We start from the raw sequence: 21183 nt of genomic DNA, 5'->3' as shown, positions 1-21183 counted from the left end.
GCACACATCAGAAGAACAATTCCTCTTTCTTCCCAGTGAAAGGACAACTGGAGCCCAGAGTTGATCCTAGAACTTAGTTCTTAACCATTAGCAGCTGTGGACAAAGTTCCTCCTCTAGGAGCTCTGTTCCTGCAGTAATGCCGTGCACAGCCTTCTAGAAGAAGGGCCTCATGGAACACCAAGCCAGAGCAAAGTGTGGACACAATGTTCTATTGCAGAGAGCCAAAGGACGGTCTCTATTACAAAGGAAATGTAGACATGTTATATTCGTGACCACTGAGATAGAGACGAAAAATATTGAGGCAAGGCAGTGTTCTCCTTTTTCAGTATTTGTCACAGCTAGCACACCACCTGTTGGTGTTCTTCTCAATAGCTAGTAGTAAAGGTTAGGAAAAACAAAACTTTTCCAGTCAGGCTGACCTATATATTTTGTGATTATCATCTCCCTGGCAAAATTTTAGGCAGAGGAAGGACAGTGTGTGTGTGTGTGTGTGTGTGTGTGTGTGTGTGTGTGTGTGTGTGTTTGTATAGATAGATATAGAAATAGATACACACATTACGACATAGGTGTATATGTATATCTGTGTGTATAAAAAAGACTGATTTATTTTAAAGCCTTTTCTTTAGGTTTTTGTATTTGAATAAGTAATATCAACTTGATGTAGTTTTCAGTTCAGAAGAATTTCTTTTGGTTACTTCCTTTTTTATGACCCTAACTCCATTATTGTTGACCATTATTCAGCGTTGTCTGAATCTTTATGACTCCATTTGGGGTTTCCTTAGCAAAGATAGTGAATAATTCCTTTTTCAGCTCATCTGACAGATGAGGAACTGAGGCAAACAAAGTAAAGTAACTTACCTAGTAAGTCTACTCCAGTCTCTTGCGTGTTGTTAATTATAGTTATTGACTTAAGGTAAGAAAAATCAGTGTTGCCTTGCCTTTAAATGATAAAAACTTAATAAAGAATTAAAAAGAAATTAATCCCTCTTGGTCCCAAATATACTTCTATAAACATAGCTACACTGGGTAGCTAGAGTTAAGTAGAATTCAAAGTGACTTCAAGGTGGTGACCTTAATAACAAAGGTGGTGTGTCCATCTGTTGGAAGGCTCTGTGGCCCTCAAGGAGAGTGATTTTTCTCTCCACTTTATTCAGTGTTTTTTATCCTAAGTCCTTCAGAGTTGTCTTGGATCATTGTACTGCTGAGAATAGCAAAGTTACTCATAGCTGATTATTTTATAATATTGCTGTTACTTTATACACAGTACATTTCACTTTGCATCAGTTCATGGAAGCCTTTCTAGATTTTTCTGAGAACATTCTGCTCATCATTACTTCTGGTACAATAGTATTCCATCATAATCACATATCACAATTTGTTCAGTCATTCCCCAGTTGATGGGCATCCCCTCCATTTCCAGTTCTTTGTCCCCAGAAAAGAGCTCCTAGTAATGTTTTGTCCATAGGTCCTGTTCCTTTATGGGTTTTTTTTTTTTTTTACTTCTTGGGATACAGATCTAGTAGCAGTATTGCTAGATCAAAGGATATGCATGATGATCCTGTATTCTTACAGGTTATGTCAGCAAAATACAAATTCTACCAGAGCATTTTTTTTTTTAAAGAAAGTTTTAAGGGTGACTTAGTAATCTAGAGCCAGCCTAGCTAAATGAAGAGCCTCATCACAGTGGGTTGACTACCTAGAGACAATTGCTATTTGAGTTAGGAAGGGGAGGGTTACTGGTAAAGGAGGGGGGAAAATTAGGTATTTCAAAATTCCAATATTACACAAATAGTTAGCTTTTTTTTCTCCCCTGAGGCAATGACTTGCCCAGAGTCACACAGCTAGGAAGTGTTTGTTAAGTGTCAGACCAGATTTGAACTCAAGTCCTGATTTCAGGACTTGTGCTCTATCTACTGTGCCATCCAATTGTTAGCTTTTTTTGTTAATATTTTCCCTCAAAAATTCAAAAGCTTTCTATTTATTTCTTTTATTTTAAAAAGTCTTCACTCTCCTTATTGTCAACATGAACTTGTCAGTGGCTCTTATTTTGCTTGAAAGCTAGACTATCTAGTTCAGCTGATTATTGTAGTTCAGTTGGTGGTGTTTTGTCGTTTTAGTCACGTTCAACTCTTCATGACTCCATTTGGGCTCTTCTTGGTAAAGATACTAGAATTCTTTGCCATTTCCTTCTCTGGTTCAGTAATCTCTTGTCTTCCCGACTCCAGACCTGGTGCCCTTATTTATCTACTGCAGTGCCAAGTAGTCCAAGTCCTATGTAGATCAGTGAGTAGCTAAACCTAACTTAATCTACATAGCAAATCTTACAATTCATCCAAACACAGCTTGAATAGAACTCCTCAGGGTGCTCCATTCTACTTTGGTACCTTCCTTTTTTTTAAACCTTGTGGATTCTGTTACTCTTATTTATGTCCTCTGAGGTCAAGAAAAACAAGTCTTCCACATAACAGTCCTTCATATATATATATTTAATGTTTATAGCTTTATCCTTAGGCTCATATTTATAAGTCAGCATTTCTTCTTAGCCTTCCTTTTCTTTTTTTGTGTCAAGTATTAAAGACTTTTACCTATTTTCTCAAATTTGCTTATTCTTTAGCGGTTAAGCAAAATAAATGAGAATGCTGGATATTCCTAAACTAAAGTCCTTAGTACCTTATTCAGCGTGTTTGAGAGTTTTCTGTTTTCTTATGGAGAAAAAAAAATTTAATTTAGATGTAACTCAATCTTAGATATTGTCCATCTGTTCAACTTCCACAGCACAATCTTGAATAGTAAAATTTGGTGTATGTTGTCTTAATTTCTATTGCATGGAGAGGGAGAAATCAAGAAAATCTTTAACTATCATGTGGAAAGCCTTGAAAGTCTATGCTTCACCCTCAAAGTTCAATTATTACTTCTTATCTATTGTTCAATCCATTTCATTATCTGATCTGAATTACTTTCTAGTTCTTCTGGTACATTACTGGGCATCTGGTATACTATTTCATATTTGTAGGAGGCCATGGCTTCTCATAAAAAATTTGGAAATTTTCATGCTTAATGTTGTTCTATAGTTTTTTTTTTTTTTACACCATATCCCCTCTTTTTTTAAGTCTTGTATAAAGAACAAAATTATGTGTTTCAAGCACAAAAACTATAGCAAACCATCATTCATGGAAGAAGTCACACCTTTCATTTTATTTTCTAACTTATCAACTATTCTGTCTTCATTCAAACCAGGCTATTTCATATTCTTCATCAAATCTACCATATAACTGTCTTTCTTGTGCTAAATCTCCCACGTTACCATATGTCAGTCCCATTCTTGATGCGAGCTCTTTACTTAAGAGTGGTCTTTCCAACCCCTGGTGTACCCATGAGCAGGATATTGGGAAGACCCATGGTTGCTTTGGAGCCAGCTTTGCCCCAGTTACCTGCTCTCCATGAGAGTCCTTTATCTATTTGAAGACAGATTTCAGATTCCCTCATCAGTCTTCCTCTGAGTCAGCTTCAATTCCCTCAGCCAGTCCTGAGATGACACTTGCCAACTGTGCACCCACTCTAGCTTTTCAAGGTATTTTAAAAATATGCACCTAGACCTGAACAAATGTGGTCTTTTAAGGGAAGGAAGAGTTCAGCTGTAGTGTTCTTTGGATACTAGCCCTGCTGAATGTAGAATCAACAAAATTTGGTCACTGATTAGTTCTGTGAGGTGAGTGTGTGGCGTTAAGGACGCCCTTGAAGTTGTATCTGGGTGATTCAAAGAATGCTGGTGACTTCACCAAAAATAAGCAAGTTTAAAAGGAAACTAGGTTTTGGAAAGGGGGGGATGGCAATTCTGTTGTTATCCTAATGATGACTATTTCATCCATTTCTGCATCTAACTATAACCAACATCTTTCTTTTCCACCAAAGCCTTTAAGAGATTTTAACAAATGCATATCGCAAATAGGCATCTACTGACCTCCCAGGCTAGTAGTATTGTATGTTTTTGGTATCATCAATATGAATACTCCCTGAAGTAGTGGCAATTGGCAAAACATCCATGCCTACCTATAAATATGCCACAAGAGATCTGCTCAATGTGTAAAGGTTCTCATTTATTTCAATATTTTGGCACTGTGTAGAGAGCAGTGAAGTATACATTTTCTCCATTTTCCTTTGCTTTTTACCTCTGCCTTTTCTGGTTATGCCTCTGATGAAATTTTATTGGAGAAGAGTCTCTGTTCCATTGAATCACATGCTTTCTTGTCATTAATAATAAACACAAGGAGATCTTGTATTCTTTATGTCTTTCAAGTCTGTTGTGACTATAAAGATGTTGTCCGTCCGGTACTATTTGCAAAAGCCTATCAGTTCTCTTACTATGCCTTAATCAAAGATGCTCTTGATCATGAGTATGGATATTATTCTCATGAAAATGGTTAGATATGGGATTTTTTTCTATGCCTTTGTTATATGCCTAAATCCACCTGTCTTTTTATAAGTCTCAGAACTGTTAGCGGCCTTGGTGTTCTCTTTGTATACTCGGGGCTGTTCTTTCCTTTTTCTTTTTGAAGTGCAACTTGAACTTCCTCATCAAGCATTTTGGGGACTTTAATATTGCTTTACGAATGTTGTGGCTGTCTTATGATTGTTAAAGGAAAGGCATAAGAAATCTTTACAGATCATTTCTCTTTTGTGGTTTGTTATTCTTCCAACTTCATCCTTAAATACACTTGGAATGATTTTATTGAGATGGATTTCTTGTCAAGCTTGTTTGAATCTGGACTGCTTCTTGCTTGCTATTTTATGAGATTGTACTGTTCACGTAGTTCTACCATGTCCTGCACAATTACGTAAATAGTTTGGCTGCTTTCTTTCTCCACTTGCCAAGGTGATCAAGCTTTTTTGTTTCCTAGATTCTTTGTTGTAGATGGTTGGCGTACATGGTCATACTTCCTTAAGAAATGTCTAGCCGGTGTTGATGTCTCTTTTGTCCATTTCCTAGTTTTTGATATTGCTTCAAAAAAAAATTGACCAGATTGGAGTGATTATAAGTCATTTTTTTCCTCCTCCTTACTTTCCTAGTTTGGTTTCAATAATGATCTTTTCTCAAATGCTTCTCTCCGAAGTGACTGTAACCCCATAACTGATTCAAAATCGGCTTCTACAATTATAACTAGTTGCTTCCTGTCAAAATAGAATTTTTTGTCAATTTTTTTTTGGTGGTGTTTGAAGCTTGTCAAGTCCAAGACCTCATACATCTTTTATTATTTTTAAAAAATATCAGTCATTTCCAGACATTCTCCTACTCTGCCCCTTACTACCACCACCCAAAAACCCCACAAATCTGCTAATTAAGCAAGATAACTTTCTCTGGGTTAAGAAGTTACCTTTCCACTGCATTTCAACTTCATTTTGATATTGTCATTCATTTTCTCTCTCTTTTTACAATATTGTGCCTTTTCTTAAAGAAAATATTACCTATAATCTTTTAAGTGTAGGGCTTCTGTGCAGCTAACAACTTGAGTTCTCCTTTCCTATTATGATATGATGATTTCTAACATATTTTTCACTGATCTGCCTTTTGTTTCCCCCTTTTCGTTGAAATCCCTGGGTATTAAAGTTCTTGTCAATTCGCTTTGGAGACAGATCTTATCAGGTCCTTGTAGAATTTCCCTTCCTAATCTTCAGCTTGGCACCAGATGTTGGTCTATGAGCTGCAGTGATCTTCCTGTAAATGCTTATCAGGCATCATTGCTTAAATGCTGTATAAAATGATACGGTTACACGATAAAATCTACTCCATCAAATCCCTTCTTTTTCTCTCTAAGGAGAAGTTATGAATCGTCTTTCACTTTAGCTATAACTTTCTTTTGTTTTCGAGTTTCATTTATAGCACGGATGTCAGGGTTGCGAGGATTCATTTGCTCCTGCATTATGTCCACTCTGTGATGAGATAAGGATCTCCTAGTTAGAATACCAGTAACCAGTGTAAAACTGATATTCTTGGCACACTTTGGCCCTTTCTTGGCACTCTGCCATTTTCAGTGAAGAAACGGCTGGCTCCAGACAGAATTGAAGGGCATTTTATACTCTTGTATAGTTGATGGGTTTTTTTGGCCAAATAATTCATGACACATGTCTGGCCTACTGGAATTGAGCCTCAGCAGACAGTGGAGATCTCAACACAGCCTGGGCTTAGTTTTGGAAACTTCCCTCCCAAGTTGAGGTGTCTGAATCTTAATGATAGTGACAGCCCACAGACTTTTCAAAGCATTTTACATATTAATTCATTTGACCCTTACAAAAACCCTAGAGATTTAATGCTATTACTATCTTCATTTTGTTTGGTAAGGAAACTTGGTATGAGGAGGTCCAGTAACTCCCAGAGTCACATTGCTTCATTGTGTATGACTCTTTGAACTCACTTCTGTCTGTAAGAGCGTGGTCCCCTTGCTCAGGAAAGTTCCCAAGCTCAGAACTGTTGTTTAAAAAAAAAAAAAGAAAAGATTAAGGTTAGTCTGGTATGACATAGAATTTTTTTAACCATCTCTGATCACTCTCTCCTTTCTGCATAGCTTTTCATTAGAATAGTTCAGTAATTAATACATTGGGGGAATTTGCCAAGAATGTGGAGCAAATTTCTTAGCCTATACCTTATATACCACCTGAGCTTACATTTTTTGAAAATTTAGATAACATTTTCCCTCTTCTCTAATTCTCTGGCACTCACTACTTTTTCATAGGTGCTCTAATCTCTGTGAGAGCCTCACTAGTCATACCTGCTTATTCTCTCATTATCCCAGAATGTAGTTTATCTGGACCTGGAGACTGGAACTTCTGAACTTAGTAAGGGCTGCTAAGTCTTACTGTTTCTCTGTTGGAAAGTTGATTAGCTTGGTTTTTTAAAAATTAATTTATTTTAAAGTCTTAATTTAATTCACACCCCCCACCATTTATTTATTTATTTATTTTTCCTGAGGTGATTGGGATTGACTTGCCCAGGATCACACAGCTAAGTGTATTAAGTGTCTGAGGCCAGGTTTGAGCTCAGCGTCCTCCTGACTTCAGGGCTGGTGTTCTACCCACTGTATCACCTAGCTGCCTTTAATTTAATTTTTAAAAATACATATTGCTTTATATATCATGTTGGAAGAGAAAAATCACAACAAAAGGGAAAAACCACTCGAGGAAGGGGGAGGGGAGAGGCGAATCCAGGAAAAAGAAAGTGAACATAGCATGTGTTGATTTATATTCAATTTCCATAGTTCTCTTTCTGGATGCAGGTAGTGTTTTCTATCCATGGCTTATTGGGATTACCTTAGATCGCTGAACCACTGAGAAGAACCAAATTGAAAAGTTGATTAATTTATAATTTTGATTATGACAAGTGTTTATGGTTTAACTAGGACCATAATCTTGCCATCAATTTCCCTTATATGAGACAGAAATAATTGTACTTCTAAGTCAGGTTTGGAGTTGGACAACTAGACGGTAGAGTGGAGAGAGTGCTGGGCCTGGATTTAGGAAAAACTTCAGCCCCAGATACTTGCCAGGTGTGTGGTCCTGGACGAGTCACTTCACTCCTATTTGCTTTAGTTTCCTCATCTGCAAAATGGATATAAATAATAGCACCTATCTTCCAAGATTGTTGTGACAATCCAAATGAGATAATCATTGTAAAATACTCTGGATGATGTCTGCTATGTCATAATCTCTATAATTGTTACCTATCATAAGTAATACTATATTTTTTACACTGTGTGACAAAATGTTTTTTCAGCTTGAGATGACTATGAGTTGAGGGAATTTAGTTTGAAATATTAATAGTGTTTTAATTCTTTTAAATTTTATAAGGAAGGCCTCGGGGAATTTCTCTGTGTCATGGAGTCCTATCATGCCTCCTAAAATTAAGGGCCACGTTCATGGGGAGCTCCAACCTGCAGATAGGCGGCCATAGGGTTGGTTCCGGTCTATCAGTAAACACTTGTTAAGCACGTAGTACGTGCCAGGCACAGTGCTAAGTGCTCAGGTTACAAAAAGGGGCAAAAGTCTGTTCCTTCTCAAAGTCTAATGGGGGAGTGGTTGGTTGTCCAGTTTGTTTTTTTGGTTAGTGAATACTGAGTTATAAAGAGCCAGGGGATGATTCTTTTACAAATGAGGAGACTATTTAGGCTATTTTGGTTTAGAATGGAAACACTTTGCCTCCTGGAGTTGAGCAGTTATCAGCGAATTTAGAAGATCTTAATCCAATTCATTTAGAAGTCCTTAATCCAAAGGAACCCCTCTAAACTTCTCAGTTTTTTTTTTTTTTTTTTTTTTGTAAGGCAGTTGGGGTTAAGTGAGTTGCCTGTGGTCACACAGGTAGGAAGTGTTTAGTGTCTGAGGTAGAATCTGAACTCAGGTCTTCCTGATTCTAGGGCTGATGCTCTCTTGATTGCATCATCTAGCTTCCCCTTCTAAGCTTCTCTACAACAGGCCTTCCTTCTTAAAATTTCTCCACTTGTGATCCTTTTTCTCCGGAGAAATTTTGGCATGAATCTGTCTTGAATCTGAGTTGAGGGGTTTCTGGCGAAGTGCACATGTTGTGTGTTTCGAACTGGGGCTACAGTGATGCAACATGGGCTATCACTGCCAGGAACGCCTCGGATTTATTAAGTGTTGGATTTTGAATTAATGTCTGATTGTTGTATTCAGAAACCTTTTCCTACTGCCATATTCTTTGCAACCTCCAAGTTCGCTTATGCATCCCCACATGGGTTCGAGATCCGCAGTTTAAAAAGCTTTTGCTCTATAAGATCTCCATTCAAAGGGTATCTAGCCTGTTCATACCATTTCAATTTTGAGTCTCCTAATTTGTTAGGAGGTGCTTTGTCATGTTCCCCAAATCTACCTCATTGATATTTCTTCTGTTGGTATTATTGCTGATCTCAAGGACTGAATCGGAAAAGACTCCTCCAGAAATTGAAGACAGGCCTTATGTTTGCCCTAAAGGTCTTCTTTCCTCTGTTCCTGCTGCTCTTGCTCATGTGATGACATATCTTGTCTCTCCACTCTCCTGGATGTCATCTGGGTCGTCAGTGTTCATCCTAAAACATAGCACATAGAATTGAACAGTCAGTACCTCCAAGCTTTCCTTAGAGTGTGCACTGTGCTGTCCTGTCACCTGGACTTTGGTCACTGTACTTTTTCTGATCTTGCATCCCTAGAAGAGCCTGTATCAAAGTCTGGGGGACGAGGGCTTCTGGGTCAGCGCCAGAGAAGAATTTGTTAGATTACTGAAGTATATGATTGCACAGCTAGCCAGCTATTTGGGGGAAAGCCCCAAAGTGGATATATTTAGTGCTGGAAGAGGCAAGGCCCCTCTTACTTGAGGGACCACCGAGTGAGAGGGGCCTTGCCCCTTCCAGCACAGCTACGAAAGTGGAGCTTTGGAAGGAGCCCGGGATAATAATCTGGTATATTCATTCTTCATTCATAATCCATAACCATTAAGAAAAATAGAACCAGACTCATACATGATTAAAACATTTCAAGAATTTGTTTACGACGCTCCACTTTGGTTAAAATCAAAAATGATAATTTTTCTTTAACAAGTAACAGGTACCCTTTATTTTCAGTTTGATGCATCTCACTTTAAGCTTTCTTTCCTATGTTTTCTGTTAACTATTGTATGTTTTTGTCTGCAGTCAGTACAATGGGGTTTCATAATCCCTTTTGGCAATGATTTGTTTTACTTTTACTTAATTTTTCTCACTTCTTCTAGCTTAATATTTGAATATGTTTGTATATCACATTTTGTTCACCTATCTCCTGATTGCTGGATAACACTACACCTCATTTTGGAAATGAGGAATCTGACAGCCAGAGAAGGGAAGTATTTTGCCAGTGTCAGCCGAGATGATAAAATAGATCCACTATTGGAAAGATAGTAGAACCCTAGTTATTAAATGTTTAAGGACCCACAGGAATGTGCAGAAGAGATTATTTCTTATTTTATGTCTGTGCTGCTCTAATAGATTCTAAAAGTCCTACAAGTTAGGGCTGTTGTTGTTTGTTCTTTGTTTTTGAAAAGGACTATGACATCAGGGAGGTGATGCCATGATGTGCAGGTAAGTTGGAGTTAAGTAAGGGAAGGCTGTGTGAAGTCACTAGCCATACTTTCTTCTCTGGAGGCATCCAGGTCCATTGGCAAGATTTAAAACAGGGCAACTGGAGATGGCCTTTTTTAGAGTAGTTTGTATACTTGAAGTTGTCCATGTGCTGTACTATGCTGGAAAAAGAAATGTGAGAAAAGAAAATGTGGAAACAGTGGAATTTGGTTTTTGAAGTGGGAACCAAAAGTGACCTTCAGATTGTTGATTTCTAACATTTGAAAGGCACTTTTGGACCTACCGCTGGGTGAGATAAGGTGTTGTGCGTTGTGTATCCCATTTTGTCAATGTTTCTCATAGGTATTCCTAATCTCATTTCACTACAATATCATGAGATAGATTTAAAAGCTATATCCTATTTGTTTTTCCAGTAACAATCACTTCAGCCAGACAGTTAACCGGATGTGGTCGCTTCAGCCATATATTCCCTTCATCTTCTTACCAACAAATGAAGATGCATAAGAGAATTCTGGGTCACTTATCCTCTGTCTACTGCGTAGCATTTGACCGAAGTGGGAGAAGAATTTTCACAGTGAGTTTAAAATTTATACCATGTCATATTCAGAATTCGTCATGAAGGGAGATTTCATGCAAATGCATTTTCATAAGCGCCATGTTCCTTCAGTAAGGATTTTGAATAAAGAAAAAGATATCAGTGGAAACTCACTTTGATAGCCTCTCATTCTTCATATCATGCTTTAGTCTTTTTTTATTTATAAGATATATGCATGGGTAATTTTTCAACATTGACAATTGCAAAACCTTTTGTTTGAATTTTCCCCCTCCTTCCCCCCCCCCCCCCCAGATGGCAGATTGACCAATACATGTTAAATATGTTAAAGTGTATGTTAAATACAATATATGTATACATGTCCAAACAGTTATTTTGCTGTACAAAAAGAATCGGACTTTGAAATAGTGTACAATTAGCCCGTGAAGGAAATCAAAAATGCAGGCGGATAAAAATAGAGGGATTGGGAATTCTATGTAGTGGTTCCTAGTCAGCTCCCAGAGTTCTTTCCCTGAGTGTAGCTGGTTCAGTTCATTACTGCTCCATTGGACCTGATTTGGTTCATCTCATTGTTGAAGAGGGCCACGTCCATCAGAATTGATCATCATATAGTATTGTTGTTAAAGTATCTCATGATCTTCTGGTCCTGCTCATTTCATTCAGCATTAGTTCATGTAAGTCTCTCCAGGCCTTCCTGAAATCCTCCTGCTGGTCATTTCTTACAGAACAATAATATTCCATAATATTCATATGCCACAATTTATTCAGCCATTCTCCGAGTGATAGGCATCCACTCAGTTTCCAGTTTCTGGCCACTACCAAGAGGGCTGCCACAAACATTCTTGCACATACAGGTCCCTTTTCCTCCTTTAAGCTCTCTTTGGTATATAAGCCCAGTAGTAACACTTCATGCTTTTTTCTTAATTTAAAACCTTGAATAAAACCCTTAAAATTTAAAATTTGAAAATTTAAAAATTTAAAATTTAAAACCCTTAAAATTTTATGATGAAAAGGTTAATGTTTAACAAATTTTCTTAAATGCATTTCTGGTTGTGTTTTTTTTTAATGTTGCTGACCAGTTTTTCTTAATCTACATCTATATGCTCCTTATACCTGGATAGTCAAACTTGAAATTAGTAATAAAGAGCATATATCAGGATATGTGTTTCAGTTGATCTGAAGTTATTACAGAAAATTTGAAAGGGACCCACTAGCTGTCTCTTAAGTATTTGAAAGGCTGCAATGAGGAAGAAGGGATTAAACCTGTTCTGTTTGTCCTTGGAGAGGCATGGCTCATTTAAGCCAAGTGTACTGAAATGTTGGCATTCAGAGCTCTTCCAAAAGAGAATGGATTGTTTGAGGAGGTCACAGGTGGCCTTCTTGGATTCTTCAAGCAGCTTGGTGCCTACTTTTTGGGCTGACTAGTGGATTTATGAAAAGTGCAGAAGAATTGAAGGAGGCCTGGCCTATATATTTTTTCAACTAAAAGTTTTCTTCATTTCCCACTGATTTACATATAGGCGCTCCTTACCCCATTGAGTCTTTTGTTTAAGTTAAAAATAGTTAAGTAATCAAAACAGCAACCCTATCAACATCCTGAGAGAGAGAAAAGGTATCGGATTATGTGTTTGTTACTATTACTTTTGCAGTATTTTTATTTCAGTCAATTCTAGTCATTTATTTTTTGCTCTTGGTTCTGTTCATTGTGTATTAGTCCAGAATAGTCCCTCTATATAAGTCCATACAGAATTTAGATGTCAAACAAATAAAAAGTTGTTAGGGAGGATATGCAAACAGAAGAGATTCATCAAGAGGTAATAGTCAGCTGAGACTTATAGGGAGTTAGGGCATCTAAAGGGGAGGTTTCTCTGCAGGCTGACTGGCACGAGGCAGAGGGTGAATTTGGAGAACAGTGAGGAGGCCAGTTGAGTGGAACATAGTTTGGGTGGTGAGGAGTGAGGGGTAATTAGCCTGGAAATATGAGCTGTTTAGAATTATAGTTTGAAAGTTGGAAGGGACTCTGGACCATCCATTCACAGTCCTTTCAATGAAGAAACTGGAAGTATAGAGAAATTAAATGAGTTCTAAGGGTTGTACCTTGTCCAAATAAGTTACTGGGATTTGTATTCAGGTCTTCAGTGCCAGAGTTTCTAACTTCCTGCCAAGTTTTGCTGAGCCAGATTAAAATGTCATTGGGAAATGTTTAACACCATAAATAAAAATACCATAAAATATAGTAGTTCATGTTAATTTGTGGTTTTCTGAGTCAGCAGGCAGCCCCGATCCTGTTATTGTTAATTTTGACCCAGAATGTTCTACACCAGACCTAGATCTTTCTACCATACTGATTTCTAGTCTCTGATTCTTCTCACTTCACTAGCTGTCATTTGATGAACATTTTCTCAGGTTTCTTTGTTTTCATTATTTCTTATAACACAGTAATACTTGCTTCCATTTGTATGCTGTCATTATTGACTCAGTTAATCTCCAGTTAATGGAAACCTACTTTGTTTCTAGTTTTTGACTATGACAACAACAAAATGCTGCTCTAGATGTTGTGGGGGAGATAGAGTAAAACTGTAATGCTTGGGGACTCCCAACATGGTACGGTGGAAAGACACTGGCCTAGAATGAGTCATGTTGGCATCTCCTCACCAGGATTTACTAGAGGCCTATATAGTCAGTTTCTCATTCTCATAAGAATCCTATGTGACTTACCGCCTGAAAGGCTTGAGTGAGAAGTGCTTCAAGCCTAGAAATGGATGCAACTCTCCTCTTACTTCCATTAACTTTCTTCTTAACTTCTGTGATGTCATTTCTGTGTCCATGTAATTCCAGGGTTCAGATGACTGTTTGGTAAAAATCTGGGCTACTGATGATGGGCGCCTCCTCTCTACACTACGAGGGCATTCTGCCGAAATTTCCGACATGGCCATCAACTATGAAAATACACTTCTTGCTGCTGGTAGCTGTGACAAAGTGATCAGAGTATGGTGTGTTCAAACCTGTGCGCCAGTTGCGGTCCTTCTGGGACATTCAGCTTCTATTACTTCCTTACAGGTGAGAAAAAGAAAGAAAACTTCCCATCATCCCTATGTTTGGCTGCGGGAAGGGGAAGAGCAAGAGCAAGGGGTGGGATATGGTCAGCAAGGGAGTAGAAGTGCTGCCCAGCTATTTCTTGTTGAAGGGGAAGGGAAAGGGAAGGAAGAAATGCTGTGTTATCAAAGAGATCCTTTTTTCTTTGGAAAGGCTGACCCAGAAGTGTTTTTTTGAAAAGGGTGCTTTTCAGCAGTTTGGGAAGGTCAAAGATTTTAGTGCCTTGAGCACTACAGAAAACCTTGGGAGAATAGAAACAGGTTTTGATTTGCTTCCATATGTACAGGGCTTCACGTTTGGTGAGTAAGATGTTGTTGCAAGCTCTTTGCTAAGCACTTTGGTCATGGAGACATTTGACCACCAACTTACTACCCTTTTTCACATGAGCTTGGTTGAAGTTGCAGTTTGGATCTCCTTGAAATGTTGGCCAGGGGAACACTTCTTCCACTTCTACTGTCTTGGAGACTTCTCAGTGAGCTTTTTGGCCAAACCACTGAATCGGCTTGTACTTTTCTTCTGTGTTGTGAGCAGAAGGGCAGCGGGGAGCCTTTTGAAATGAACTCTTGGGCCACCATGCTCTGGATGGAGAACTTGGTGCATCTTTTCATCCTTCTGTTAATTTGAGCTCAACTAGTTATTTGTGGGACATCCCACCCCATGAATTCATGCAGAATTGGGCACATACTGGCTTTTATTGGCTTCTTGGGAATTAAAAGGTTTTTATATGGAAATAAAAAGAATCTGTGCATTTTTAATTTGGAAGATGAATAGTTACTGCCCTTTTCATTTCCCAATTGATGGGCACTTTCTTTTCTTTTTCCCTTTTAATCCCCCTTTCAGGATCAGGAAGTTTGTTTTGCATGTGGCTATTCATTCCTCAGTATTAAACTCCCTCTTAACCTCCCTGCTCTCTAGCCTTGCTTATTTCACTGTTGAGTTGGTTGTATTTCTGCACAAAACACTGTGTGTGTATTTAACCCCCTTTTGTCTGTTTCAGATAAATAGGAGTCAGGTTTGTCCCTTTTCCCCAGCCATTTCTCCATTTGTTATATTCTGCTTCTGACTCCCCAATTAGGAAGAATAAGTTCTTCTCCCTGTTCGCTGCATCAGTATTTCTTTGAAACTCCCTTCTCTCTTTTCTCTTCATATTCTCCCAATAGAATTGTTCTCCCTCCAGGTCTTTTATCTCTCTTAATTCTGTCAGTACCTTTTGAAAACATTAAGGTTCTGGGGGGAAACACATTTCTTCCCTCTCCATTAGATTGGCAATATTGCAACCTTATCGGAGCTCCTCCCAATGAATATACCTTTATGGATTTCTCTTGACTAATGTTTGAATTTCAGAATTTCTACTTAGCTTTGTTCTTTTCGTCAGAAATGATAGGAAGTCATCTTTGAGGGTCCATTTCCTCCCCCCCCTACCCTTTGATGAGGGGCAAGGGGAGCAGACTATATAGGTAGGATAAGTTAAGTTCTTCCTGCTTGTGCACTCTGAATATTTTGCCCTTTGAAAAATTTCATTTTGGAAGCGCAGACCCTTGTATGATTATCAGTATCTCTGGTCCCACTGGGAGATTATAGATTTGTTTGTACCAGCACTGGCTTTGCTGGTGCCTTCTTTTCCTCTTGCTTATAGGTTTCTGACTGACTTTTCCTACAATTCTATAATGAAATGAATTGGTTATTATAGTTTTTCTTTGGGTTTTGTGATCCTTACTTTAGGTATGGTTGAAATTTTATATTTTTTCCGCAGGATGTCTTTTAAAGCTTGGCCTACCTCTGTTCTGCCATCCATCTTGGCTTGAAGACTGCTGAAATTGAAAAAAATAGATTTTTCATGGAGTTTTACATGTATATGATTTACCACATTGATACTGAGTTCTTTTTTTAGCTTATTTTATTGTAAATGCAAAAATGTGTATTTTAGATTGATCCAAGTTATGATCCTCTAAAAGAATCACCCCTGTTTTACAGATGACAAAATTGAGAGTCTTCATGGTTTTTTGTGGAACAAACCTGTTTTAAATTGAATTTGTTTAATTTCTTTACTGGTTTTCTTAACAATTTTTTCATAAACAAGTTACTAATTGATCCGTGTGAGAGCTAAACTTGGTACCATAGGTAACTTTTTAAAGTATATTGATTGAAATGAATAGTTATTTAAAGGTTTGAAACAATGTAGGCTTGAAAATAATAATTTTGGGATGCTTTCCTCTATAGTTTTGCCCAGCAAGGAAAGGAACAACCCGTTACCTCACTTCAACTGGTGCTGATGGAACAATTTGCTTCTGGCAGTGGCATGTGAACACAATGAAATTCAAGTAAGCCGGGGTGGGCTTGAGCAGCTTCCTCAAAAAAAAAAAAAAAGCTACTTTAAAAAAAATGTTCTGGGTTGAGAGATTCTTTAGCTGAGATTGAAAGGGAGATACATTTATTGATTCAGTTTATCTATGTGGCAAGTTTTAGAATAAGACTCCTTATTAATAAGTAAAAAAATAAGAGATTATTTGCTGTGGTATACAGAATTTGTCCATTTGGAATAGTAGAGTAATTGTAATCAAATTGTTAAGTAACATGCCAAATTGAGTGAAATTCATTGTGGTGGCACAGTAGGGAGAATCCTGGATCTGCTTATCCAGTTGAGACCTATCCTCAGACATATGTTAGCTGTGTGACTTAATTCTATTTTCCTCTGTAAAATGGGGCTAATAATAGCACCTGACTTCTAGTGGTGAGGATCAAAAAGCTCTTTTACAAACCTTTAAGTGCTATATAAATGTGAACTAGTATTATTACGATTATGGGTAATACCTGATGGATTATAAACCTTGAAAAGTCTATTTGGACATCTTCGTGAGAATCCCAACTACCATTTTCCTGGTGCATTTAACTAAAGCATTTTGATGCCGGACTTTGCATTTAGAGAATGACATCTTAAGACTTGGATATACCGCAACAGAAGCCTTAGATCAGCCTTACATCAGTGTGTTGAGCTCCTGGTTCAGTGATGATTGTTCTCTTGAAAATTGTTAGAAGATAATGACAGCAAATTCTTGTGCTTTTAGGGACCGTCCACTGAAATTTACAGAGAGATCCAGGCCTGGGGTTCAGATTTCTTGTTCTTCCTTCAGTTCTGGTATGTATATATACAAATATTAAAGTTGGTCTTATTTCACTAAACAGTTAAATTGTTATGGAAATTCCTGCACATATGGATTTCAGTTTTCCTCTTTGGTGATGTGGTAACAAAATTTATCTTTTGACACTTTCTGAGGTTTAATGAATGGATGCTTACCTAATCTAGGTATGACAGACGTTTGGGGACTAGAAGTGAAATGTAATGCCAGTTTAGTCTTTTAAACACAATTGCTATGCAAGACTGGGGAAAGAACATGAAGGATTAACCTAAAGAGGGTTCCCAAGCTTCATTTCTTTCAACTTTTAGTCCACTTCCTGTTTTTACCAAACTTGATCAGGTAACAAATAGCAAATAAAAGTGTAGCTTCATTTATGTTTGATCTCTTACTCTCTACCTCCAAATTTTGGGTGGAGATGCAATTAAATATAAGAATAGCATTTCGATTGGTGAAGATGGCATTTGGTTTGCCCTTGTTTGCCACTTTGACTCAATGTTAAGATTATCTGTGTTTGTATTTATCCCCTTCTTAGACTGTAAGCCCTTGAGGGTAGGGACCTGGTCTTAAGCAGCCTACTGAAGCATTCTAGCTTCCTGTGCTGTGCCTCCAGGTGCTTCTCCCCACCCATGCCTTGGGATGTGCTTCTCACATGCTTAACTTCCTTTAAAACTCTAATCAGATTCTACCTTTAATGGGGAAATTGTCCTGTCTTCTTCCTATCTCCCCTCCCATTTCCATAAGTATGCACATTCCTAGAAGACACCCACAGTTTTATTGTTTTTATTGTGGTTGCTCTGTACACAGTAGGCATTTAATGTTTGTTGAATGAATGAGAAGTAACCAATTTAGTCGCTAGTCTACTGATTTGGGAAATCACCATCTGATACTGAGAATTGATCGACAATGATGTGAACATGACACAGGTTTGATTTTACATCTTGAAATTGGATTCAGAAAGGCCCGAGTTCCAATCCCTACTCATCTAGTGATTAATTTCTTAACATGGGCAAGTCACTTAACCCTTTTCAGATTAATTTCCCTCATTTGTAAAAGGAAAATAATAGCTCATATCTCAAGGATTGTGAAGATCAAATGAGATGATACATTTAAAGCGTTTTCAGAATCTTAAAATTTCCATTTAATCATCCTTTGTGTTGTTATTTTTGGTAAAATCTTGCCCCCTCCTAGGCATGTCTCCCAGTTGCAGGCTTCTACATACATGCATGTGCACATATACACGCTCTTTTGTTCTTTGTGCAGTTCATTCAAAATTTCCCCATTGCTGCAATGAGCTTAGGAATGATTCTTTTCCACACCTTCACATCCTCAGTTATTTCAATTCGATTTAACAAATATTTACTACAATGCTTACTGCAAGGTACTGAGCTAGATGACAAATTTTGTGGTCCCTACCTCAGGGACTTTATAGTGCAGTCTTCTGGGTGGACAGTATCATGACACATAAATAAGTCTGATATAATCAGAATGTTTGGCTAAACTGCAGTGTCTTCCCCTGCCAGTTCTTGTGGAAGACAAGTTGACATGTTAGATAGATGATAGACAGAATATGTAGCATCAAAAGACTGCCACTTCAATTGAATTCCATATTAATTTATTTTTTGAATGGGAAATAGCTGCTTAAGAGTTCTTTATTTTATTATTTTTATTATATTTTTATAGATACAGAAATTGTGTATAGACTGGGGTGTTTTTGTTTTTTGTTTTGTTTTGTTTTTGTTTTTGTTTTTTTTTCTTTATAAAATTATCCTCTTGGGTGCTTTCTTTTTGGGAGTTGTGAATGCATAAGTTATGTATAAGTTATCTTCTAGCCCTAATTTTTTTCTGCAATATTGCATGTATTTTATTTGGAAGAAGTAAAACGAAGCATTTTGATTGGCCAAAAGCCCCAAGAGAGCTGGGTACAATATACATAAATGTTTTTTTGCACACCATCCAGTCTGTTGCCTCAAGAGAACTGGAGATGTGCTGCATAATGATAATGAGACATTATTATAGAGATATAATCATCCAAGATAAATCGAATCTCTGGGAAATTTGTTTAACTGGGTGGTGGGCCTTAAGTTCAGTTATGATTTAAAATCTTGCATGGCTGTTCGGTGAGCTTTAAAGTATTGTTAGTATTAAAAGTCTAATACCTACATAAGAAAAATTTTCCATTGAGAGTCTTCTATGCAGTGGATAGTTTTACAATAGAATTTAACTTACAATTAATTTCATGTATTGCTTTTACATAAATTTTAAGGAATTGACTTTGTTTTGGTTATGGCTGCTTTTTAAAGTTACTGTCTGTTTTCAGTGTGCTTTTTGTGTTTTTGGTTGAATAATTGATTTAGCTTTTTATATTGCTTTTGGGTTGTCAGTATTGTTTGGGTTTTAATATTCTTTTTGGTTTTGTTTCTTTAAAAAGTATTTTTTCTTTGACGGTAAGGGGAGAATCTTATATACCTTGATAGCATTTTACTCAAATTAGTATGTAGCATACTATCCTGAACGTTAATCTCAAAGATTTAAGTTCTTTTGGTCACCTTTCATTTTTCCCCCCCTCTAGGTGGCATGTTCATTGTTACAGGTAGCACTGACCATGTGATTAGAATATATTACTTGGGATCAGAGTCCCCTGAAAAAATTGCTGAGTTAGAGTCACATACGGTAAGAGTGAAATGAGAAATTTCAGTTTTCCTCCGTGCAGTTAGTTTCATTTCTTTTTCCTGTTTTTTGTATCCTGTTTAATATATATGTCTGTGTTATATAATTTAGAGGGATTTTTTACCTTCACAAGGCCTCATTGTACAAATGAAGATAGTTCAGAGTACCCTCTAGGCTTTAGTATCTCTGTAAATGTTGATGAAAAATTCTCCTTCAAGCTACATTGGAAGAAACGAAAACATACATGACTGTTTCTTTTAAAAGCCACATTAAAATTTTGTGAAAATCTTTTTAAAAAAATAAGAAACCAAATTTAGTAGTTATCCTACTTGTTCCTTTAAAAATCTACTTGCTTAGTAGAAGACATAATATTAAGTATGTCTTAGAAAAAGTTACTTTCATGGAATTGAGTTTGCTGATCTCAGTGATTGTTTTCAGAAATTCATCAAGGATTTAATCGAAAGTAATCCCATTTAGTTATCAATAACAGCCTTTCACATAGGGAACAACTGCTTGCTTGGGGTGACAGCCACTGGTGACTGGCACCTTTCTCTCTCTGGCTATCTTCACTCCCCTGTGGCTTTTTCAGGAAATGTGGAGCCACTAGAGCACAGTTCTTGCCCTGTTCACCTTCCACACGTCACCTTCCCACAATCTAGATGCTTACTGGCTCTGGAACTTGTTGTGAGGGAATGCTGCTGCTGCTGCTGCTGCTGCTTTGTAAACTGTATGCCTAACAAGCTTAGAAATTAAAAGTCCTCAGCTTTATGTTTCTGTATGTTTTCATTTCCAATCAGTATTGAAGCCTCTGGAATGGTATTTGTACATTAATAAAAGTTTGCCTGAAACATGGATTAAAAAAAAATACATTTGGATACAGAATTTGATTCATGTTTCAGAAAATAGCTGCAGTATAGACCTCTGTCTTGAACCTTGGCCCCCATGATGTTGGGAATATTTCTACTTGTTGATTCCTTAGGTTAAGAATCTATATTGAGACTGATAACCCAGTCATGGGGTAGCTACTAATAATTGTGCAGCAGCAAAATCTTGAAACTTAGGTTATTAAACAGATTCCTCTACTATCCCAAGTGGGTTAGGTTAGCGACTCATTTGTGCTGGGAGAGGCAAAAGATCCATTTTTAAATCTATACCTGTGCTGGGGTTATATTGAAGGATTGAGAGCAAAGAATTGAAGGTGGGTAATACAGGAAAGACTTGTGAGAAAATAAATGGGCTTTGGGAAAGATGTAGAACAGCATAAATGAACATATTTTCATTTGTGGAAGAGCATAAAATAATGAAGAGAAGTCAGAGGAAACACACTCCCGGATCAAAATCAGCGGCTGTTGTTGGACTTCACAAAGAAGGCCAAATCCTGTACCGAAACATACCGTAAGGCGGTCTGGAACAGGATCAGTCAGGGATGCTTCTGAATATCACAGAAATAATATAATAATACAATGTATTAACTTTTTTTTAAGCTGAGGAAAAAATTAATATTCTGTATTTTTATTAAAAATTCAGCATAAGTGTAGCTGTGCAAATTTACTAGTTGTGAAAAGACATGTAGTTTTGAGGTATCTTTTTAATTGAAATTTTTGTTTTAAGTGACTGGAGTGTAAGGATAAAATA

General features: G+C 37.3%; 1 protein-coding gene and 1 pseudogene across 1 annotated transcript in view; one reads left to right on the top strand and one right to left on the bottom strand.

Annotated features, from left to right (window-relative positions):
- The window catches only part of BRWD3 (bromodomain and WD repeat domain containing 3), a 115412-nt gene that overhangs the window by 21615 nt on the left and 72614 nt on the right, over positions 1-21183 (top strand). Inside the window, exons 3-7 of the mRNA XM_051967762.1 lie at positions 10509-10669; positions 13487-13708; positions 15965-16065; positions 16810-16880; positions 19451-19551. Coding sequence (XP_051823722.1) covers positions 10586-10669; positions 13487-13708; positions 15965-16065; positions 16810-16880; positions 19451-19551 — 579 coding nt within the window. The 5' untranslated portion in view covers positions 10509-10585. The remainder of the gene's footprint in view (positions 1-10508; positions 10670-13486; positions 13709-15964; positions 16066-16809; positions 16881-19450; positions 19552-21183) is intronic.
- Positions 2903-3400, bottom strand: LOC127542302 (adenylate kinase isoenzyme 6-like; annotated as a pseudogene).

The sequence above is a fragment of the Antechinus flavipes genome, chromosome X (genome assembly GCF_016432865.1).
Source record: "Antechinus flavipes isolate AdamAnt ecotype Samford, QLD, Australia chromosome X, AdamAnt_v2, whole genome shotgun sequence".
Lineage (NCBI taxonomy): Eukaryota > Metazoa > Chordata > Mammalia > Dasyuromorphia > Dasyuridae > Antechinus > Antechinus flavipes.
This window is presented reverse-complemented; position numbering and strand designations above follow the sequence as displayed.